Source organism: Mobula birostris, chromosome 9 (genome assembly GCF_030028105.1).
Source record: "Mobula birostris isolate sMobBir1 chromosome 9, sMobBir1.hap1, whole genome shotgun sequence".
NCBI classification, from domain to species: domain Eukaryota; kingdom Metazoa; phylum Chordata; class Chondrichthyes; order Myliobatiformes; family Myliobatidae; genus Mobula; species Mobula birostris.
The window spans coordinates 1,477,539-1,502,483 of NC_092378.1; the positions used below are offsets into that span (position 1 = coordinate 1,477,539).

Below are 24,945 nucleotides of genomic sequence, written 5' to 3' on the forward strand. Positions count from 1 at the left end.
TTGCCAGCTCCATCATGGGCACCAGACTCCCCAGCATCCAGGACACCTTCAAAAGGCAGCTCTCACCATTAACAACCCCCATCACCCTCCTCTCATTGCTGCCATGAAGAGGGAGGTACAGGAGCCTAAAGACACACAATTCACGATTCAGGAACAGCTCCTTCCCCACCACCATCAGATTTCTAAATGGACAGTTAAGTCATGTACACTACCTCGGTCATTTTTTGCTCACTTTTTGCACTACTTACAGTAAACTAATTTATATACATATACTGTATATTTCTTATTGTAATTTATAGTTCATTATTATTATATAATGCAATGTGCAGCTGTCACAGAACAACACATTTCATGATTTTTCATGACATGCCAATGATATTAAACCTGATTCTGATTCTAATTCCTCATTCCTGCCTATAGTCAAAGCACCAGCACCTGACGTGTGGTCACACACTATGTGTGACCATGACCTAACTGGTATGGAGCTGATTCCTACACCATAGGTAGCACACGGTCCCCCAAAGCTCAGATTCCAGTTCAACAACTCTGAGCTGAAACTCCTCAAGATGCAGAAACTGAGTCCAGATGTGGTAGGTTGAATCTTATTGGTCTCTGCCAACTCCCATAAGCTGCAGTGATAACACATCACTTGCCATGTCTCCCTTAACAAATCTTCCAAATGTATTCAATTACTTCAAGTTTCTCTTCGGATCTCTACTAACTCTTAACTGAACCATCTTGGCTCTAAGAATGAATCACTTCCTCCTTCAGAAAAGAGAGTAGGCGGAACTTCTTTATCCAGAGGGTGGTGAATCTGTGGAATTTGTTGCTACAGATGGCTGTGGAGGCTCAGTCATTGGGTATATTTGAGGACACAAGAGATTCTGGAGATCCAGAGTAACACACGCAAAATGCTGGAGGAACTCAGTGGGTCAGGCACATCTATAGAGGGGAATAAAGATTCGACATTTGGACTGAGACTCTTCATCAGGACCTTTTGTAAGATACTGCTTGATCCGTCAGTTCCTCCAGCATTCTGTGACTACATTTAAAGCAGGCATGGATGGGTTCTCAATTAGTATGGACATCAAGGTTTACAGAGAGAAGACAGGAGAATGGGGTTGAGAGGGAAAATACATCAACCATGATGGAATAGTGGACTGGACTCGATGGGCCGAATGGCCTGATTCTGCTCCTGTATTTTATGGTCTTATGGTTTCCTCCAGTCTCCCTACATGACAAGCCCCCTTTCCCCAGGACTGTTCTAGTAAATCTCCTCTGCACCCTCATGAAGACTTGACATCATCCATAAACTGTGTGGTCCAGAATTTGGCAGAATTTTCCGGCAGAAGTGTATGTATGTTATATAAAAAAAAAGATCTGGTGACACTTCTAATACTACCTGCCTTGACAGCCAAGCATCCCAGATTCTTTCATAATGGTCTTCTCAACTTGGCCAACCACCCACACAACGTGCCCACACTCATGTACTCATTATTGTGTGGGTGAGACAGGAGTGTGGCGGGCAATCTCAGCTCGAGGATTTTACTCTTGGGCTGGTCAGGAAATGGACAAGCTCTCTCCCTTTACCTGTGCAACCTTCTCCCTTCATGGACCTCATCAGCTCGTTGGCCCTCTCCTGGCAGTGAAGGGACTCCAGCAGATAGAGTACGTAGTCATCAAATGTCAGGTGGATCAGATGGAAGGACCCTGTTGGAATGATGAGCACTTAATGAGATTCATAGTCATAGATTTCTGGAATCCTACAGCCTGGAACAGGCCATTCGGCCCACCATGTCCCTGCTATCCACTGGGCACCCATGCATCTGAATTGTGTCTTTCAGTTACAGGCCCAGAGCTTGGGTGACTGAAGCGCTGATCTGAACAATTCCCAAATGCTGTCAGAGACTCTGCTTTCACCAGTCTCTCCAGCAGTCCACCTATCACCTCCCAGCATCGGTCACTCTCTCCAATCTCCCTCCTCCATCAACCCACCCACTGTTCCTCACTTTGATCCACCTCTTTGCCCACACCACCCCCTCTGCCTAGCTTCCTATCCCTCCAATACAATGTGTAACCTTGGACATTCAGCTCCCAACTACAACCATCCTTCAGCCCTGATTCAGTGATGGCCACAATATCATACCCAACAATCTGTAATAGTGCAACAAGATCATCCACCTTGTTTCCGATACCCCATGCACTGAGATTTAACACTTTGAGTGCTGTATTTGCTATGCTTTTTGATTTTCTGTCCCTAATGCACTGATACTCACCCTGCTGGCTGCAATTATGTCCTGCCATCTGCCTGCCCTTCCTGACAGTCTGACTGCACGCTACGTTTGGTTTTTTAGCATCTGTCCTATCCTGAGTCTCTTCATTTCAGCTCCCACCCCCTTGGCAAATTAGTTTAAACCCTCCCCAACAGCGCTAACAAACCTGTCCGCGAGAATATTGGTCCCTTCTGTTTCAGGTGGAACCTGTCATTTTTGAACAGGTCATACCTCTCCCAGAAGAGATCCCGATGATCCAAGAACCTGAAGCCCTGCCCCCTGCACCAGCTTCTCAGCTGGGCATAGATTTGCCAAATCATCCTGTTTCTACCCTCACTGGCGCATGGCACAGGCAGCAAGCTGGAAATTACTACCTGGGAGGTCCTGCTTCTCAGCTTTCTACCTAGCTCCCTAAGTTCTATTTTCGGGACCTCTTTGTTTTTCCTTCCTATGTCATTGGTACCAACATGTACCAAGACATCTGGCTGCTCCCCCTCCCTCCCCAAAATGTTATGTACGTGATCCCTGACCCAGGCACCTGGGAGACAACATACCATCAGGGTGCCCTATTCACATCCGTGAATCCTCTGCCCGTTCCTCTGACTACTCCTCCCTTATCACACTGCTCGCTCTTTACCTTCTGCACCACAGGCCCACACTCTGCCAGTAACCTGGTCCCTGTGGATTCCCTGGGAGATCATCCTCCACAACAGTATGTATCCAAAATGGTATTGACGGGAATGGCCACAGGAGTGCTCTGCACTAACTGTCTATTCACGTTTCCAACTCTCCTGACAGTCACCCAGCTACCTGCCTCCTGCAACTTCAGGACGACTACTTCCCTGCAACTTTGATCAATTATCACCTCGCTCTCCTGTACAAGCTGAAGGTCATCCAGTTGCTGCTCCAGATCCCTCACACAGTCTTCAAGGAGCTGTAGCCAGATGCACTTCATGCAGATGTAGTTCTCCAGGAGACTCTGGGTCTCCAAGGACCTCAGCATCTAGCATGAAGAACACACAAAGGCCATTTACTATATAAATTACAGCAAGAAAGAGAAAAGAAAGGGAACCTAACAGAAACTGACCCAGAACAAACACCTTTTCAGAGCTGAAGCCTGACACTCCTCCTCTCACCACTGGCCTACTCCCAGCAATGGCTGCCAGCGTTTCTCCCTTCTGTACTTTTATTTAATTTGCTGTGCTCTGCTCCCACTGCTGATTTCAATGGAAAGTTTCTTATGTGTGACATAAAAACAAATTGCCCCACCATCTTCTTAGACTTTTCCTTTTCTGTTTCTATGCCAATCGAATTTTGCAACACAACATTTCCGGTTATATTTGTTCTATTAGAACTAGATAACACCATCGTAAATCAACAAGATTTTGGTTGACCTCCAAAAGAACAATGGATCCAATTCACCTTTTGAATCTGAAGGTCTGATGCTACTTAATACATCATTATATTGTGTTGGTTATGTGGAACAGTCTGTGCTCCAAACCTATTCTGGTACTGTTCCCCAACTTTTCCTTCGGTACATTGACAACTACATTGGTGCTGCTTCCTGCACCCATGCTGAGCTCGTCAATTTCATCGACTTTACTTCAAACTTCCACCCAGCCCTCAAATTCACTTGGTCTATCTCGGACACTTCTCTCCCCTTTCTCGATCTCTCGGTCTCCATCTCTGGAGACAGACTGTCCACTGACTTTCATAGCTACCTTGACTATACCTCTTCCCACCCTGCCACATGCAAAAATGCCATTCCCTATTCCCAGTTCCTCCGTCTCCGCCGCATCTGCTCCCAGGATGAGGTTTTCCGTTCCAGGACATCTCAAATGTCCTCTTTCTTTAAGGATTGTGGTTTTCCTTCTGCCGTCATCAATGATGCCCTCACCGGCATCTCCTCCATTTCCCGCACTTCAGCCCTCGCCCCATCCTCCCGCAACCACAACAGGGACAGAGATCCCCTTGTCCTCACCTACCACCCCAGCAGCCTCCAGATCCAGCACATTATCCTCCGCAACTTCCGCCACCTTCAACAGGACCCCACCACTAAGCACATCTTTCCCCCTCCACCCCTCTCCGCTTTCCGCAGGGATCGGTCCCTCCCCACGGATCTCCCACCCGGCACTTATCCCTGTAAGAGCAAGTGCTACACCTGTCCCTACACCTCCTCACTTGCCACCATTCAGGGCCCTAAACAGTCCTTCCAGGTGAGGCAACACTTCACTTGTGAGTCTGTTGCGGTCATCTATTGCATTCGGTGCTCCCAGTGTGGCCTCCTCTACATCGGTGAGACCCGACACAGATTGGGGGGCCGCTTCATCGAGCACCTCCGCTCCGTCCGCCAAAACAGACTGGATCTCCCAGTAGCCACCCACTTCAACTCTGCTTCCCATTCCCATTCAGATATGCCCATACATGGCCTCCCCTACTGCCATGACGAGGCTAAACTCAGGTTGGAGGAGCTACACCTCATATACCGTCTAGGTGTCTCCAGCCCCTTGGTATGAACATAGAATTCTCCAACTTCGGATAATTCCCTCCCCCTCCCTTCCTCTATCCCTATTTCACTCTGCCCTCTCCCCCAGCTGCCTATCACCTCCCTCATGGTTCCGTCTCCTTCTACTACCCATTGTGTTTTCCCCTATTCCTTCTTCATCTTTCCTGCCTATCACCTCCCTGCTTCCCCTTGTTGAACAGTCTCTGGTGTGGAGTGATGTGAGTGTTATATTGTTGTGTGGTGTTGAGTGATGTGAGTGTTATATTGTATATTGTGTGGTGTGGAGTGATGTGAGTGTTATATTGTTGTACAGTGTCTGGTGTGGTGTGATGTGAGTGTTATATTGTTGTACAGTGTGTGGTGTGGATGATGTGAGTGTTATATTGTTGTACCGTGTGTGGTGTGCAGTGATGTGAGAATTATATTGTGTGGTGTGGAATGATGTGAGTTTTATGTTGTTGTATGGTGTGTGGTGTGGAGTGCTGTGAGTGTTATATTAACCATATATAATGTTATATATATTGTGTGATGCGCGGTGTGGAGTGATCTGAGTGTGAAATTGTTGTACGGTGTGGGTGTGGAGTGATGTGTGTGTTATATTGTTGTGTGGTGTGTGCTGTAGACTGCTGTGAATGTTCTATTGTTGTCTGGTGTGTGGTGAGGAGTGATGTGAGTGTTATATTGTTGTACGGTGTGTGGTGTACTGTTGTACAGAGGTGCAACCTGTCTAACCATCTACACATTGAATTTCTATTTATTTTTTTTACTTGATTTATTTATAGATACAGTACAGAACTGGCCCTTGCAGCCCATCGAGGCATGCAACCCAGTAACCCAATGTTTTAACCCCTATCCTAATTTTTTCCGATGACCAACAAACCTACTAACTGGTAAGTCTTTGGATTGTGTGGAAGAACCTGGAGCACCTGGGGTCAACCTGTAAGCACAGAGGAAGTACGCAAGTACAAAATGTTCTTCTGGAGGATGCCGGAACTGAACTCTGAACCCTTATGCCCCAAGCTTTAATGGTTCCTGCTGAACACCTTACTACCTGGTACCTTGTGCGAAGGTGTTTGCATGACACCCAGATTGTTATACTAGTAGGCCACACTGGGATCACTAGTTTCTGTTCTGGGCATCCAAGTTTGGGAAAGATGCTAAGGGTTTGCAGAGTTTCTAGGTTGCCCGGTACAGAGCCAGAGACAGTGCACTTCAGCACCATGGACAGCGTGTCCTCGACCCCCCCCCCCCCTTCCACAATCAGCAGGAACCAAGAGGTTTCAGGGAACACAGAACATGTCCAACTCCCACATGACAACTATAGAGGTTTATATCTGTGGTTTTACATAATTTGTAAACAGTGGTAATTGGTAAAAGAGTTAAATCCTGTTTATTGTCCCAACTCAGCAACCAGGATCATAGCGGTTGGCGTCACACTTTATAGCACCAGTGACTCAGTTTCAATTCCCACTGCTGTATGTAAAGAGATTGTACACCCAGAGTTCAGGGATGATAGAAAGGATGAACCGAACAATCTTTTCCCCGTGACAATGTGGGTTCCTTCAGGTGCTCCCATTTCCTCACAGACACCAAAGAGGTACCAGATAATAGATTAATTGGTTATTACAAATTATCCTGAGATTAGCGTAGTGTTAAATTTGTTGGTTGCTGGGTGGTTTGGCTGGAAGGGCCTATTTCATGCAGTATTTCAATGAATCAATAGCCTCTCCACCCAGCACACAAGGAAGTGGGTTACAATCACTCTCCGGAAAACTGGAGGGCAACCAATAAACCAGGGTGATACGCTACTGCAGTACTGAAGGAGCCCCACTCTATCAGAATGTCAGTACTGAGGGAGTTGCAGACTATCAGGGGGGCAGTACTGGGGGAGCTCCACATTGTCAGAGGGGTAGTACTGAGGGAGCTCCACATTGTTAGAGGGCAGTGCTGAGGGAGCTCCACATTGTCAGAGGGGCAGTCCTGAGGGATCTCTACATTGTCAGAGGGGTAGTACTGAGGGAGCTCCACATTGTCAGAGGGGCAGTACTGAGGGATCTCCACATTGTCAGAGGGGCAGTACTGAGGGATCTCCACATTGTCAGAGGGGCAGTACCGAGGGAGCTCTACACCGTCAGCAGGTGGCTCCCTTAGTACCTCTCTTCTCATAGTGTGGAGCTCCCTGGAACTGCTGTATAACTTTAGTTTTAGAACCCCAATAGAACGAAGAGCATTTCTAACAATAAAATTCATAAAATGATTTTTGCAATCAAATGTGCTCAGCAAGATCTCACAAGTAGCAATGAGTCACTGAGCGTAAAGTTTGATCCCAGTGGTTGTTAAAGACAAGAAGAGCCAGTGCAGGCTGAAGAAAGATTCCTTATTCCCAGGTAACATACAATGACTGTTCATGGCTCTGAGCCTGTACTCGTTGGAGTTTAGAAAAATGAGAGGTGGGGGATCTCACTCAAACCTATTGAATATTGAAATGCCGAGACAGAGTGGATGTGGAAAGGATGTTTCTTTTAGAGGGAGAGTCTAGAACCAGAGGGCACAGCCTCAGAATGGGGGGGGGGGCGTCCATTTAGAACAGAGATGAGGAGTTTCCTTAGCCAAAGAGTGGTGAATCTGTGGAATTCCTTACCACAGACAGTTGTGGAGGCCAAGTCATTGGGTATATTTAAAGCAGAGGTTGATAGATTCTTGATTAGTCAGGATGTTAATGGTTACAGGGAGAATGGGGTTAAGAGGGATAATAAATCAGCCATGATAGAATGGTGGGGCAGATTCAATGGGTTGAATGGCCTAATTCTTCTCTAATGTCTGATGGCCTTGTGGCCATTTGCTTCCCCTGGATCCTATCTGATCTCCAGACCAACCTACCATGTGAGATGGGTTGGTGGGAAGTATGTTGAAATGTTTTCCAACATTCACTAGGGGAGGAGATCTGTGGGTGACTTAATATGGCTCGAAAGAGTGATGAAACAGCCAGAAATAAAGGAGTGTGAATATCAGAGAAGTTTCAGGCCAGAGGTTAGAGAGGGATGGAGGGACGACTCTGGAGGAGTTAATATCGGAGAGGTCATAGGGGAGGGGTTATAGGCAGGAGGTTCGAGAGAGGGCAGGCGGAGGGGTTGTTCAGGAAGTTTAAAGAGTTGTTGGACAGGGAGGTATGTGCATCGAGCACAGAGGGTAACAGGTGAACGGCTTGTGGTGTGAGTTAAGTTTGGATGAAATGTTGTTTGTGGAGAGTGTAGATCACAGAATGTAGAACATTCTTTGATCCACGACGTGGTGCCGAACTTTACACCTACTCTAAGATCAATCTCCTTCCCTCCAACATACCTCCATTTTTCTATTATCCATGTGCCTTGCTGACAATCTCTTAAATATTCCTAATGTATCTGCCTCTACCACCACCCTCGGCAGTGTGTTGTATGCACCCACCATTCTCTCTGTTAAAATCTTAACCCCCCCTCCCATACAGTCCTCCAGTCATCTTAAAATCATGCCCCCTCACATTAGACATTTCCACTCTGGGAAAAAAATCTCTGGCTATCCACTCAATCTATCATCTTGCACACCTCTATCAAGTCACCTCTCATCCTCCTTCACTCCAGAGAGAAAAGACCTAGCTTGCTCCTTCTATTCTCTGATCCAGACAGCATCCTGGTAAATCTCTTCCGCTACCTCGCTAAAGCTTCCACATCCTTCCTATAATGAGGCGACCAGAACTGAACACAATATTCCAAGCAACACACATCAAAGTTGCTGGTGAACATAGCAGGCCAGGCAGCATCTCTAGGAAGAGGTACAGTTGGCATTTCGGGCCGAGACCCTCCGTCAGGACTAACTGAAGGAAGAGCTAGTAAAAGAGTTGAAAGTGGGAGGGGGAGGGGGAGATCCAAAATGATAGGAGAAGACAGGAAGGGGAGGGATGGAGCCAAGAGCTGGACAGTTGATTGGCAAAAAGGATATGAGAGGATCATAGGACAGGAGGCCCGGGGAGAAAGACAAGCGGGGGGGGGGGGAAACCTAGAGGATGGGCAAGGGGTATAGTCAGAGGGACAGAGGAAGAAAAAGGAGAGAGAGCGAAAGAATGTGTGTATATAAATAAATAACGGATGGGGTACGAGGCGGAGGTGGGGCATTAGCGTTCTCCAACAGCTTTGATGTGTGTTGCTTGAATTTCCAGCATCTGCAGAATTCCTCGTGTTTACAGTATTCCAAGTGTGGTCTAAGCAGAGTCTTATAGAGCTGCGACATTACCTTCCCCATCCTTCCTATAATGAGGTGACCAGAACTGAACACAATACTCTGTGTGGTCTAACCAGAGTTTCACAGAGCTGCAACATTACCTTGTGGCTCTTGAGATCAAAGGTGGGTGGCTGTAATACTCTGGCAATACAACAGCAGAGTCTGGGAGTGGTGCTGTCCAGGGTGTCTGAGATGGGGAGCAAGCAGTGAACAGGAGAACTACAAGCAGGACTCTGCCACTTGACCCATCTCCATCTCCATCCTCTTCCCCACAACACTTACTATGCAAACATCTAACTCTGCCTTAACTACACTCAATGTATACAGGTGTGCAACGCAATGTGGCCTTCTGCTGCTGTACCCAATCACTTCAAGGTTCAACGTGTTATGCATTCAGAGATCTCTTCTGCACAGCGCTGTTGTAATGTGTGGTTATCTGAGTTACTGTCATTTCTTGTCAGTTTGAACCAGTCTGGCCATTCTCCTCTGACCTCTCTCATCAACAAGGTGTTTTCATCCAGAGAACTGCCTCTCATTGGATGTTTTGTTTGTTTTTCTGCACCATTCTCTGTAATCTCTAGAGACTTTTATGTGTGAAAATCCCAGAGGATCAGCAGTTTCTGAGATACTCAAATCACCCTGTCTAGCACCAACAATCTTTCCACAGTCAAAGTCACTTAGATCATATTTCTTCCTTATTCTGATGTTTGAACCTCTTGACCATGTCTGCATGCTTTTATGCATTGAGTTGCTAACATATGATTGGTTGATGAGATATTTACGTTAATGAGCAGGTATACAGGTGTACCTAATATGTGGCCACTGAGTGGGTATTTAATGAGGTAGCCTTCACTTCTTCCCTGGGCAGAGAATTCCACAGATTCACAACTCTCTGGGAAAAGCACTTCCTCATCACCTCCATCCTAAATGTACTCCCCCAACAAAGCCTGGTGGTTTGGAGTGACCGTCTGTCCTTCTCCCACTGCAGGACACCAAAGCGACCATTTCTCACCTGGTTCCCACTTTCTCACTCGCTCACTGTTCGATTGGGCCTTCCCCCTCAGCTGACCTCCATTCACAAAACTCTGAATAAAGCATCAATATTCATAATCTTTACTCTGGCACCACTTGAATTTTAGCACAAAGGAACCCTGCGATCTTCCTTTCAATTAAAATATGAATGTGTTAAGTTTCATTAAACCAGTCAATTTAATTCAAATGCACGGTCTAATGTTTTAACTGAGAGAGCATGTGAATAGAGCAGTGAGGAGGAGGTCACTATCCCAACCAAACAGGAAAACGGATTTCAATGAGACTTTATCGTCTGCAGCCATATTAGATAAAGGTGCCCCCACCCCACAAGAACCAGTGACAATTCACAATGGGACCGACACCCATGCCATAAAACACAAACATGTAGTGCCTGCTGGGACAGAGCTTCAGTCACTTAAACATGTCACACTGAGGGAACACAAACAATCCACCAACATCCCCCACCCTCAGAGCAGGGAGGGGACGAGGCTTTGTACTGAGCAGATTCACCGGACAGTATACAAGGCAGCTTTGTACAAAAGGAAGGGGAATTTTCATGCCTGTACACAGCTCACCAGAAGGAGAAAAGGCTTAACAGCCAGTTCTGATCTCAGGGCAAGTGGTTTCTAACCCACTGATGTCATTTTTATTTTTATTTGGAGATACAGTACGGAAAAGGCCTTTCTGGTCCATCAAATCCCGCCACCCAAAAACCCACCAACACCCCAGCCTAATCACAGGAAAATTGACATTGACCAATTAACATACCAACTGACAAGTCTTTGGATTCTGGGAGAAAACTGGAACACCTGGACCAAACCAATGCACACACAGGAAGAACTTGCATACTTTCTTACCGTGGATGCCAGAACTGAAGTCCGAACTCTGATGCCACAAGTTGTAATAGCTTTGCACTAACCGCTACACAGCCATGACCGGTGACGCAGGGGCCTCACAGCAGAGGGACCTTCTCCTCATGGGTGCAAGTTATGGCATTTCACAGGATACAGAGGAAAGGGTCTGGTAGAGGAGAGGATGTTTCCACCCACGGGTTGTGTTCAGGAGGGAAGGGGGCCAGAGAGGACCCGGAGGGGAGAGGATGTTCTCCCCACGTGTTGGGTTCAGGAGGGAACGGGGTCAGAGAGGACCCAGAGGGGAGAGGATGTTCTCACTCACAAGGTGTGATCAGGACAAATCCACTTTCACTGTGCCTAATACCTCACCATAGCAGTGAATGGGACAATACACTGAACTTGTGTCTCTAGGAGAAATTGGAGGGTGGGACAGTGTGGAAAGGGACCTTCGAAGAGCTTGTGGAGAAATGATGGGCTGAATGGTCTCTCCCTGAGCTGATTGAATTCTGACCAGCGGTAAGTTGAAGTCAGTGGTTTTCTCAGCCCTGGGGTCTCTCACCATTGATGACTGATGAGTACAACTACAAGCCCAATTATACCTGAGCCCACTGTCCACTTCTTCTTCTCTCTGAACACATGGAACATAAAATCATAAAATACGAGCAGAATTAGGCCATTTGGCCCATCTCTTCTGCCCCACCATTTCATCATGGCTGATCCAATTTTCCTCTCAGTCCCAATCTCTTGCTTTCTTCCTATATCCCGTCGTGCCCTGGCCAGTCAAGAATCTAACAATTTCTGCCTTAAATATACATACAGACCTGGCCTCCACAGCTGTTCCACTCCTTGCCTAAAGAAATTACTCATCTCCATTCTCTGAGGCTGTGTCCTCTGGGCTCAGACTCTCCCACCATAGGAAACATCCTCTTCACATCCACTCTATCAAGGCCTTTCACCATTTAGTAAATTTCACTGAAGTCACCCTTCATTCTTCTGAATTCTAGTGAATACAGGCCCAGAGCCATCAAATGCTCTTCATATGACAAGCCATTCAATCCTGGAATCATTTTTTTGAACCTTCTTTTAACCCTCTCCAGTTTCAGCACATCCTTTCTAAGTTAAACAGCCCAAAACTGCTCACGATGCTGCGGGTGAGACCTCTCCAGTGGTTGGTAAAGTCCCAATTGTACATCCTTGCTTTTGTAAGACAGAGGAGCTGAATTAGGCCATTCAGCCCAACAAGTCCACTCCACCATTCCATCACAGCTGATCCTGGGTCCCATTCAACCCTATACACCTGCCCTCTCGCCATGTCCCTTAATGCCCCGACCAATCAGGAATCTATTGACTTCAACTTTGTATATACCCACGGACTTGGCCTCTACCACCGTCTGTAGCAGAGCATTCCACGGATAAGTTATATTCTGGACCTCTTGAAACGAATGCTAACAACTCATTTGCCTTTTTCACCAGAGACTCAACCTGCAAATTAACCTCGAGGAAATCCTGCACCAGGACTCCCAAGTCGTTTTGCGCCTCAGCTTTTTGTATTTTCTCTCCATTTAGAAAATAGTCAATCCTTTCATTTCTTCATGACCATACGCTTCCCAAACTGTATTCCATCTGCCACTGTGCCTATCCTCCATATTTGTCTAAGTCCTTCGGTAGCATCTGTTTATCCTCAAAACTACTAGGCCCTCCACCTATCTTCATATCATCTGCAAACTTCGCAACAAAGTCTTCAATTCCATCATCCAAATCATTGACATATAAAGTAAAAAAAATTAGTCCCAACACAGACCCCTGTGGAACACCACTAGTCACCAGCAGTCAATCAGAAAAGGCTCCCTTTATTCCCAACCTTTACCTCTTGCCAATCAGCCACTGTTTATCCATGCTAGAATCTTTCCTGTAATACCATGTTAAGCAGCTCCATACGTGGCACCTTGTCAAAGGCCTTCTGAAAATCCAAGTACACAACATCAACCAATTCTTCTTTTTCTACCGTGCTTGTTATTTCTTCAAAAAATTCCAACAGATTTGTCAGGCAAGATTTTCCCTTCAGGAAACCATGCTGACTACAGCCTATTTTATCATGAGCCTCCAAGTACCCTGAGACCTCATTCTTAATAATCGACTCCAACATCTTCCCAACCACTGAGGTCAGACTAACTGGCCTATAGTTTCCATTCTTCTATCTCTCTCCCTTCTTGAGGAGTGGAGTGACATTTGCAATTTTCTAGTCCTCCAGAACCATGCCAGGATCTATTGATTTTTGAAAGATCATTATTAATGCCTCCAAAATGTCTTCATGCACCTCTTTCAGAACCCTGGGTGTACATCATCTGGTCCATAGTCATAGTCATACTTTATTAATCACAGAGTCCAGGTGACTTATTTACCTTCAGACCTTTCAGATTCCCAAGAAGCTTGTTCCTAGTAATGGCAACTTCACACACTTCATGACCCTCACACCTGGAACTTCCACCATGCTTCTCGTGTCTTCCACAGTGAAGACTGATGCAAAATACTTATTCTGTTTATCCACCATTTTGTTGTCCCCCATTTACTACATCTCCAGCATCATTTTCCAGCAGTCCGATATCCACCCTTGCCTCTCTTTCACACTTTATGTATCTGAAGAAACTTTTGGTATCCTCTATAATATTACTGACTATCTTACTTATGTATTCCACCTTTACCTCATTCATGACTTTTAGTTGTCTTCTGTTGGTTTTAAAAGCTTCTCAATCCTATAACTTCCTACTAATTTTTGCTCTATTATATGCCCTCTCTTTGGCTTTTATGTTGGCTGTGACTTCTCTAGTTAGCCACAGTTGTGTCATCTTACCTTTAGAATACTTCTTCCTTTTTGGGATATATATTCTGTGCTTTCTGAATTGCTTCCAGAAATTCCAGCCGTTGCTGCTCTGCCATTATCCCTGCCAGTGTTTTTTTCCAATCAATTCTGGCCTTCTCTCTCATGCCTCTGTAATTTCCTTTACTCCACTGTAGTACTGATACATCTAACTTTAGCTTCTCCTTCTCAAAATTCAGGGTGAATTCAATCATATTATGATCACTTTCCGCCAAGGGCTCTTTTACCTTAAGCTCTCTAATGAATTCTGGTTCATTGTACAACACCCAATCCAGATTAGCTGACCCCCTAGTGGACTCAACCATGAGCTGCTCTAAAAAACCATCTCAAAGGCAAAGGCGCTCCAGAAATTCCCCCTCCTGGAATACAGCACCAACCTGATTTCCCAATCTACCTGCATATTGAAATTCCCCATGACTATTGTAACATTGCCCTTTTGACATACATTTTCTATCCCCCATTATAATTTGTACACCACATCTTTACTACCGTTTGGAGGTCTGTATACAACTCCCATGAGGGTCTTTTTGTCCTTGCAGTTCATCAGTTCTATCCACAATGATTCAACACTGGGGATCTCATTGAAACCTACAGAACGTTGAAAGGACTAGATAGAGTGGATGTGGAGATGATATTTCCTATGGTGGTGGAGATATCCAGAACTAGAGGGCACAGCCTCAAAATTGAGGGGCAACCCTTTAGAACAGAGGCAAAGAAGAATTTTTTTCACCAGAGAGCAATAAACCTGTGGAATGGTCTGCCACAGTCTGTGGTGCAGGGCAATTCCATGGGTATATTTAAGGCAAAAGTTGATCGTTTCCTGATCGATCAGGACATCAAAGGATATGGCGAGAAGGCAGGTGTATGGGGTTGAGTGGGATCTGGGATCAGCCATGATGGAATGGCAGAGCAGACTCAGTGGGCTGAATGGCCTAATTCTGCTCCAACGTCTTATGGTCTTATGGACCCCATGTCACCTCTTTCTAATGATTTGATTTCAGTTTTTACCAACAGAGCAATGCCACCCCCTCTGCTATCCTACCTGCCCTTTCTGTACAATATGTATCCTTGGACATTAAGCTCCCAGCTGTAACCTTCTTTCAGCCATGATTCAGTGCTGCCTACAATATCATACCTGCCAATCTGTAATTGTGCTGCAAATCCATCTGCTTTATCCCGTATACTGCGCACATTCAAATATAATGCCTTCAATCCTGTATTCACCCTTTTCAATATTTACTGACCTTTATGTTGCAACTTATTCTGCTGACTGCAATTCTGCCATATCAGCAGCCTCTCCTCACTACACATTGTTTCTGTTTGTAAACCAGCTAGATCATCTTCAGCATTATCTTCCGCCTTTCCTACAAAACTTCTTGCATTGAAATATACACAGCTCAGGACACTAGTCGCACCATGGTCAACCTTTGATTCCTAACTTTGTCTGTGGTCTTTCCAACATCTGCCTCCACAATTTCTCCACTAACTGTTCTGGCACTCTGGTTCCCATCCCCCTGCAACTCTAGTTTAAACCCCACCGTGCCACTTTAACAAACCTTCCACGAGGATATTAGTCCCCCTTGAGTTCAGGTGCAAACCATCCTTCTGTACAGGTCCCACCTTCCCTGGAAGAGAGACCAATGATCCAAAATTCTTGTGCCCTCCCTCCTACACCAACTCCTTAGCCAAGTATTGAATATTGAACTGTATAATCTTCCCAGTTCCAGCCTCACTAGCATGTGGCACGGGTAGCAATCCTGAGATCACAACCCTGGAGGTTCTGCCCTTTAACAGGTCACAGATCTCTCAGTGGGTGAGCATCTGGGGGACAGTGACCACTGCTCCCTGGCCTTTATAATTATCATGGAAAAGGATAGAATCAAAGAGGACAGGAAAATTTTTAATTGGGGAAAGGCAAATTATGAGGCTATAAGGCTAGAACTTGCGGGTGTGAATTGGGATGATGTTTTTGCAGGGAAATGTACTATGGACATGTGGTCGATGTTTAGAGATCTCTTGCGGGATGTAAGGGATAAATTTGTCCCAGAGAGGAAGATAAAGAATGGTAGGGTGAAGGAACCATGGGTGACAAGTGAGATGGAAAATCTAGTCAGGTGGAAGAAGGCAGCATACATGAGGTTTAGGAAGCAAGGATCAGATGGGTCTATTGAGGAATATAGGGAAGCAAGAAAGGAGCTTAAGAAGGGTCTGAGAAGGGCAAGAAGGGGGCATGAGAAGGCCTTGGCGAGTAGGGTAAAGGAATTCTTCAATTATGTGAAGAAAAAAAGGATGACAGGAGTGAAGGTAGGACCGATTAGAGATAAAGGTGGGAAGATGTGCCTGGAGGCTGTGGAAGTGAGCGAGGTCTTCAATGAATACTTCTCTTCGGTATTCACCAATGAGAGGGAACTTGATGATGGTGAGGACAATATGAGTGAGGTTGATGATCTGGAACATGTTGATATTAAGGGAGAGGAGGTGTTGGAGTTGTTAAAATACATTAGGACAGATAAGTCCCCGGGGCCTGATGGAATATTCCCCAGGCTGCTCCACGAGGCGAGAGAAGAGATTGCTGAGCCTCTGGCTAGGATCTTTATGTCCTCATTATCCACGGGAATGGTACCAGAGGATTGGAGGGAGGTGAATGTTGTTCCCTTGTTCAAAAAAGGTAGTAAGGATAGTCCAGGTAATTATGGACCAGTGAACCTTACGTCTGTGGTGGGAAAGCTGTTGGAAAAGATTCTTAGAGATAGGATCTATAGGCATTTAGAGAATCATGGTCTGATCAGGGACAGTCAGCATGGCTTTGTGAAGGGCAGATCGTGTCTAACAAGCTTGATAGTGCTCTTTGAGGAGGTGGCTAGGCATATAGTTGAGCGTAGTGCAGTGGATGTGATCTATATGGATTTTAGTAAGGCATTTGACAAGGTTCCACACAGTAGGCTTATTCAGAAAGTCAGAAGACATGGGATCCAGGGAAGTTTGGCCAGGTGGATTCAGAATTGGCTTGCCTGCAGAAGGCAGAGGGTGGTGGTGGAGGGAGTACATTCAGATTGGAGGATTCTGACTAGTGGTGTCCCTCAAGGATCTGTTCTGGGACCTCTACTTTTCGTGATTTTTATTAACGACCTGGATGTGGGGGTAGAAGGGTGGGTTGGCAAGTTTGCAGACAACACAAAGGTTGGTGGTGTTGTGGATGGTGTAGAGGATTGTCAAAGATTGCAGAGAGACATTGATAGGATGCAGAAGTGGGCTGAGCAGTGGCAGATGGAGTTCAACCCGGAGAAGTGTGAGGTGGTACACTTTGGAAGGACAAACTCCAAGGCAGAGTACAAAGTAAATGGCAGGATATTTGGTAGTGTGGAGGAGCAGAGGGATCTCGGGGTACATGTCCACAAATCCCTGAAAGTTGCCTCACAGGTGGATAGGGTAGTTAAGAAAGCTTATGGGGTGTTAGCTTTCATAAGTCGAGGGATAGAGTTTAAGAGTCGTGATGTAATGATGCAGCTCTATAAAACTCTGGTTAGGCCACACTTGAAGTACTGTGTCCAGTTCTGGTCACCTCACTATAGGAAGGATGTGGAAGCATTGGAAAGGGTACAGAGGAGATTTACCAGAATGCTGCCTGGTTTAGAAAGTATGCATTATGATCAGAGATTAAGGGAGCTAGGGCTTTACTCTTTGGAGAGAAGGAGGATGAGAGGAGACATGATAGAGGTGTACAAGATAATAAGAGGAATAGATAGAGTGGATAGCCAGTGCCTCTTCCCCAGGGCACCACTGCTCAATACAAGAGGACATGGCTTGAAGGTAAGGGGTGGGAAGTTCAAGGGGGATATTAGAGGAAGGTTTTTTACTCAGAGAGTGGTTGGTGCGTGGAATGCACTGCCTGAGTCAGTGGTGGAGGCAGATACACTAGTGAAGTTTAAGAGACTACTAGACAGGTATATGGAGGAATCTAAGGTGGGGGCTCATATGGGAGGCAGGGTTTGAGGGTTGGCACAACATTGTGGGCCGAAGGGCTTGTACTGTGCTGTACTATTCTATGTTCTATGTTTAGCACCCAACTTCCTAAACTCCCTTTGCAGAACATCTTCACTCATCCTACCCATGTCATTGGTACCTACATGGACCACAACCTCTGGCTGTCCACCCTCCCAATTAAGAATGCTGAGGACTCAACTGAGGTAGCCTGGACCCTGGTACCCGGCAGACAACATACCATCCAGGAATCTCGTTCTTGCCCACAGAACCTCCTGTCCGTTCACCTAACTAACGAATCCACTATCATTACAGTGTGCCTCTTCTCCCCGCTTCCCTTCTGAGTCACAGAGACAGACTCTGTGCCAGAGACTCTGTGACTTTTCTGTTAGGTCAACCCCCCACCCCAACAGTCCTCAAAGTGATATACCTGTTGCTGAGGGGGATGTCCACGGGGTACTCTGTACTGGCTCCTTAACCCCTTTCCCTTTCCTGACTGTCACCCAGTTTCCTGTGCCCTGCAGCTTGAGTATAACTGTTCTCTGTATGTCCTATCTATCACCTCCTCAACCTCCTGAATGATCCAGAGTTCATCCAGTTCCAGCGCCATCTCCTTAACTGAGATTTGTTAGGAGCTGCAGCTGGATGCACTTCTCACAGTTGTAGTTGTCAGAGACACTGGAGGTCTCCCTGCCTTCCCACATCCTGCAAGAGGGCCATTCCACTATCTTGCCTGACATCTCTACTGTCCCAGCTGAGCAGACATAAAGAAGAGAAGGAAAAAAACTTGGCCTTGAGCTTTTCTTTATTAAACTTTCTATGATAGAAGCCCTTCTTCGCTGAAGCCTCGAGGAGATGAAGCCTCAAGATCGCCACTCTGACTTTGTCTACTCAGATGAGGGCTGCTGCACTTGACTTGCTTTCCTCTCATTTACTCCTGCTAATCAATCCCAAACCAAAGTGGTCACTAGAGAAAGCTTTATAATGCTGCAGCAGCAACCTGCTGCTTCCTCTTCTACTCGGGCAGTGGACCTGAGTGAAATCCCCTCCTCTTAAACTTCTGGTGTTCGGAATGGTCGCTGGTCAAAGCCTCTATTATGAACATGGAAAGTTCAGGCTTTTCAGCTCATGAGATGGGCTCCATGGTACCCGTTTTACTCTGATCCTACACTGATCCATAAGAACATAAGACATGGGAGAAGAATTAGGTCATTCAGCCCAGTACTCGAGTCTGCTCCACCATTCCATCATGGCTGATTTATTATCCCTCTCAGCCCCATTCTCCTGCCTTCTCCCCGTAACCTTTGATGCTATGACTAATCAAGAATGTATCAACCACCGCTTTAAATATACAATGATTTGGCCTCCACAGATCCATTCTAAATGGATGTCCCTCTATTCTGAGACTGTGCCCTACACTCCGCCACTGGAAGAAACATCCTCTCCACATCCACTCTATCTGTGTCCTCTGGTTCTAGACTCCACCACTGTAGGAAACATCCTCTCCACATCCACTCTGTATCAGCTTTTCAATATTTGATAGCTTTCAATGACCATTACCCATTTACCCCTGCTACATTCTCAGCAGATCCCCCGGATAGAAAATAAGTGCTGAGACAGCTGTACGAGACATGAGTTAGGCCACATTTAGAGTACTGTGTGCAGTTCTGTGGAAGTTTGGTGCTATGCAGAAAAAAAATTGATGTTGCCTGGAACAGAGTAATCTGGTCATCAGGCTGCAATTGTTCTCACTGGAACAGGAGGCTAACGGGAGACCTTACAGAGGATTATAAAATTATCAGTTGCATAGATGGGGTACATGGTCTTGTTCCTAGGCTAGGAGAGTCTACTGCTAGTGGAGATAGGTTTAAGATGAGAGGGAGGTAGAGTCACACAGCCCAGAAAAGGGCCCTTCAGCCTAACTCACCCATGGTCTGAGCTCGCCCATTTGCCTGTATCTGACCCATATCCCTTTCAACCTTTCCTCTACATGAGCCTGCCTAAATGTCTTCTAAACATTGTAATTGTACCCACCTCTAGCACTTCCTCTGGCAGCTCATCCATATACCTACCTCCCTCTGAGTGTCCCTCAGGTTCATTCACCTCTCACAACAAACCTTTGTCCTCTGTCTGAGGTAATCATCCACCTTATCTGAGTGAGTGAGTGAGACCTCTGTCGCTCAGGGTCGACCATGGATATTGCATCCCAGCTGTCTAGGTATGCAAGCCTGGGCAGTACGATATGGAGAGCAAGCTGTTGTCCATGTAACCCTTTGTCCTCTGGTTATAGACTCTACCCACTGCACCGTGGTGCCTTCTGTAGCTTCTGTCCCCATGTTAGCAGTGACCTGAGCCACATCCTCACGCTAGCACCACTACCTCCCAGCTCCACAGTCAATAGTTCGATCCCGGTCTCATGTTCTCCCCGCACCGGGCCTGTTTCCTCTGTGTACTTCAATTTCCAAGCACATCTCTAATGTGACAGTTTACAGAGACCAGGACAGGAGGCAGGAGGCAGGAAGATGGTGGGCATACAAGACAGGGTTGATCAGAATCAGAATTAATGTCACTGGAAGATGTCGTGATTTTTGTTGTTTTGTGACAATACAGAACCATAAAAAAGGATAATTTACGATAAATATATATAAAAAATTAAATCGTGCAAAAAGAGCAAAATTTTAAAAAATCATAAGGGAAGAAGTGGTGAATGGTATTGATGGAATTGTCCTTAGAAGCAGTACTGATTCAATCTACCGTATCATTTCCTGCCAGTGCCAGTCACCTTATGTACAGACTCTCCTGTACCTGGTGTCACTTTATGGACATATAATCAATCTATGTATATAAACTATCTTATGTATTTATATTTCTTTATGTTTTTAAATAATTGTGTTTTTCATCTTACTGTGTTTTTTTGTGCTGCATCAGATCTGGAGAAACAATTATTTCGTTCTCTTTTACACTTGTGTACTGGAGATGACATGAAAACATCCTGGGTGCTGAATGTGTTAAGATGGAATTATGAATGTTCACATTTCAGTGCTCTTTGTCTGAGTCAGCGAGTGACTTGGCTCCCCCACACAGCGGGAGAGCAGCAGCTTACCGAAGCTCGGAGCGCTGTGCAGAGTCATATCCCGGATCACCCTTGTCCCGAAGCAGGACCACATCAGCAGGAACTGTCTGGCCACTTTCTTCAGGCTGCCTGGACGTGCTGCCGATACCTACAGGATGAAAAGTCCAGCACTGGTGAGAAGCACAGACTGGGTGGACAGCCAGTCTGTTCCCCAGGGTAGGAGTCTCAAGTTCTAGACAACAGAGGTTTTAGGCGAGGGGGTCAGAGAATTTAAATGGAAATTATGAGGCAAGTCTTTTTCTCACACACACACACACACACACACAGACTAAGACACACAGACACACACTCACATAGATACATACGCACGCACGCACACACACACACACACATACACACACACACAGCCACAGACAAACACACACACACACACAGACATAGACCCAGACACAATGCACACAAATGCACACCCACACACAGACACACACACACCCACAGACAAACACACACATACAGACACACAAACACAGACACACACACACACACACACCCAAGCACACACACAGACATAGACACAAATGCACACACACATTCGGACACACAATCACACAGACATAGTCACATACACACGCATAAATGTACACACTCACAGGCAAACATACAAATGTGCGTGTGCACACACTCACAAATACACAAATGCACATACACACGCATACACAGTGTACACACACACAAAACACAGACAAATGCACACACAGCGTACACACACAAAAACACAGATGTATGCACACACAGCATACATACACACACACAGCATATATACACACACACACAAACATCGACATACGCACACGCAGCATACACACACAGACGTACGCATACACAGACTGAATGTTAGGGGAGAGAAAGACCATTCAGCCCAACAGCTCCAACTGTTCATCATGTCCCACATGAGCCTCCCCCTGCTCCCTCAGCACCTCCTCCCAACACCATCCGCCTGTGCATTTGCCTTGGTCTCTGAGCCATTCTCCATGTGAGCCAGCTGCCCACTCTCTCCACCCTCTGAGACAGACGTGGGATGAAGGAACAGGATATGGTGTCTTGGCCCGGGTGCAGAAGGTGAAGTGATACTGCCCCCAACCCTTCCTGAGAACCATCTCCATCCGCTCGGTCTGTACACATCGTGGAGGAGAGAACATCTGCTCACCAACCTTGACGACACATCTGTCGACCATGGAATCCAGCCACTCGATGTAGGACTCAATGGGAGACTGCTCCTCCAGGAGCCGATCGAATTCCTGATACACTGTCAGGAAACAAGAGGCATCAGAGTCAGGGAGCAGAGACCAGCACGCAAACATCTGCCAAAGAGACAGGCAAACATCGGCCTGAGACACACAAACATCTGTCTGAGACACACAAACATCTGTCTGACACACAAACATCAGCCTGAGGCACACAATCATCTGCCTGAGACACACAAACATCTGCCTAACACACACTAACATCTGCCTGAGGCACTCAAACACCTGTCTGACAGGCATGGAAATGACTGTTGAGGCTAAATGTACCGTGGCAGCTTCCCATACAAGTGCTGCCTCACTGCAGGGACGCAGTCTACCTGAGTCCTGACATTACAGCCTTGCCACTGTCACGCCAACCTCAGGGGCCAAGCTGTGTCCACACCACAATGGGGCAGCTGTACCCATGGGCATCAACAATCTCATGGCAGTGGTTTGAAGGGAACCAGGCTTCTCCTCAGGGTGTAGAAAAGTCACCTCCTACAATCATAGACTTACACAGATGTACAGCACAGAAACAGGCCCTTTGTCACAAATTGTCTGTGCCGACAAAAGTCCCTTTCCGAGCCGGTTCCATTTGCTCACATTGGCCCAAATCCCTCCAAATATTTCCTATCCTTGTACCTGTTCAAATGCAAGTGTATGCCCCCCCCCACTTCCCCCAGCAGTGTATTCCACATACACACCACCCTCAGTGTGAAAAAGTTGCCCCTCAGGTCACCTTTAAATATTTTCCCTCACCATAAGCCTATGTCCTTTAGTTTTAAACTCACTACCCTGGGATCATTCACTTTATGTATGCCCCTCAGAATTTCATAAACCCTCACTGTGTCAACTGCTCAGCCTCCTTCGCTCCAGAGAAAACAAGCCCAGTCCGTCCGGTCTCTCCTTAGAACTGAAAGCCTCCAGTCCTGAGAAAATTCCTGTGAAACATTTCTGCACCCCCTCCAGTTCAAGCACATCCTTCCTATGGTATGGCAACCAGACCACATGAGATATAGGAGCAGAGTTGTGCTCTTCGGCCCATCGAGCCAGCCTTGCTATTCCATTATAGCGCATCTATTATCGCTCTCAACCCCATTCTTCAGCCTTCTCCCCATAACCTCTGATGCCGTCTAATCAAGAAATGATCAACCTCTGCCTTAAATGCACCCAATAACATGGCCTGCACAGCCATCTGTAACGATGAATTCCACAGATTCATCACCCTCTGGCTAAAGAAATTCTTCCTCATCTCCGTCTAACTGGACATCCCTTTATTCTGAGGTGGTGCCTTCTGGTCCTAGACACCCCTGCTACTGGAAACATCCTCTACATGTCCAGACTATCAAAGCATTTCAATATTCAATACGTTTCATTCTTCTAATCTTCAGTGAGTACATCCCAGAGCCATCGAACACTCCTCACATGTTAACCCTTTCGTTCCTGGAATCATTCTCGTGAACCTCCTCTGGATCCTCTCAAATGCCAGCTCATCTTTCCTTAGATAAGGGGCACAAAACTGCTCACAATACTCCAAGTGAGCCCCAGCATTACATACTAGTTTTGCATTCTAGTCCTCTCAAAATGAATGCTAACATTTGTCTTCCTCACCACAGACTCAACCTACAAGTTAACCTTTTGTGCTCCCAAGTTCCTTAGCAGCTCTGTTTTTTTAAAATTTTCTTCTCGTTTAGAAGATAGTCCAAGGCTTTATTCCTTCTACCAAAGTATGCACCCATACCTTTCCCTGTATTATTCCATCTGTCACTTCTTTGCCTCTTCTCCCAATTTATCCAATTCCTTCTGCAGACACCCTGCTTCCTCAACACTATCTGCCCCTCCACCTATCTTTGTATCATCTGCAAACTTGGCCACAAAGCTATAAATTTCATCATCTAAGTCATTCACATATAACGTGAAAAGAAGCGGTCCCAACACTGATCCCTGCGGAGCACCACTAGTCAGTGGCAGCCAACCAGAAAAGGCCCCCTTTACTCCCACTCTTTTCGTTCTGCCAATCAACCAATCTTCAATCTATGCTAGTACCTTTCCTGTAATACTTCATACTTTATTGTTGCCGAACAATTGATACTAGAACATACAATCATCATAGCGATATTTGATTCTGCGCTTCCCGCTCCCTGGAGTACAAATCGATAGTAAATATTAAAAATTTAAATTATAAATCATAAATAGAAAATAGAAAATGGAAAGTAAGGTAGTGCAAAAAAACCGAGAGGCAGGTCAGGATATATATATGTACATATATATTTTATAATACTTAACTCATTAAACAGCCTCATGTGTGGCACCTTGTCAAAGAACTTCTGAAAATCCAAATAAACAATATCCACTGACTCTCCTTTCTCTATCCTGCCTGTTATTTCCTCAAAGAACTCCAACAGATTTGTCAGGCGAGGTTTTCCCTTAAAGAAACCATGCTGACTTTGGCCTATTTTATCATGTTCCTCCAAGTACTCCAGGGGAGGAGTTAAGATGACTCCAGAGAGCGAACTTTTCACGTGGTCAAATGGTTAAGACATTCGACTAACGATCTGAAGGTCGTGAGTTCGAGCCCCAGCCGAGGTAGCATGTTGTGTCTTTGAGCAAGGCACTTAATCACACAGTGCTCTGCGACGACACTGGTGCCAAGCTGTATGGGTCCTAATGCCCTTCCCTTGGAAAACATCAGTGTCGTGGAGAGGGGAGACTTGCAGCATGGGCATCTGCTGGTCTTCCATACAACCTTGCCCAGGCCTGCGTCCTGGAGAGTGAAGACTTTCCAGGCACAGATCCATGGTCTTGCAAGAC

The 24,945-nt window shown here is 46.1% G+C and overlaps 1 protein-coding gene across 1 annotated transcript in view; it reads right to left on the reverse strand.

The window, feature by feature from the left end:
- Nucleotides 1–24,945, reverse strand: part of rfx4 (regulatory factor X, 4) — a 125,205-nt gene that overhangs the window by 46,844 nt on the left and 53,416 nt on the right. Inside the window, exons 12-14 of the mRNA XM_072269309.1 lie at nucleotides 22,063–22,157; nucleotides 20,882–20,999; nucleotides 1,591–1,710 (exon numbers count right to left, since the gene is read on the reverse strand). Of these exons, the coding sequence (XP_072125410.1) occupies nucleotides 1,591–1,710; nucleotides 20,882–20,999; nucleotides 22,063–22,157 (333 nt within the window). The remainder of the gene's footprint in view (nucleotides 1–1,590; nucleotides 1,711–20,881; nucleotides 21,000–22,062; nucleotides 22,158–24,945) is intronic.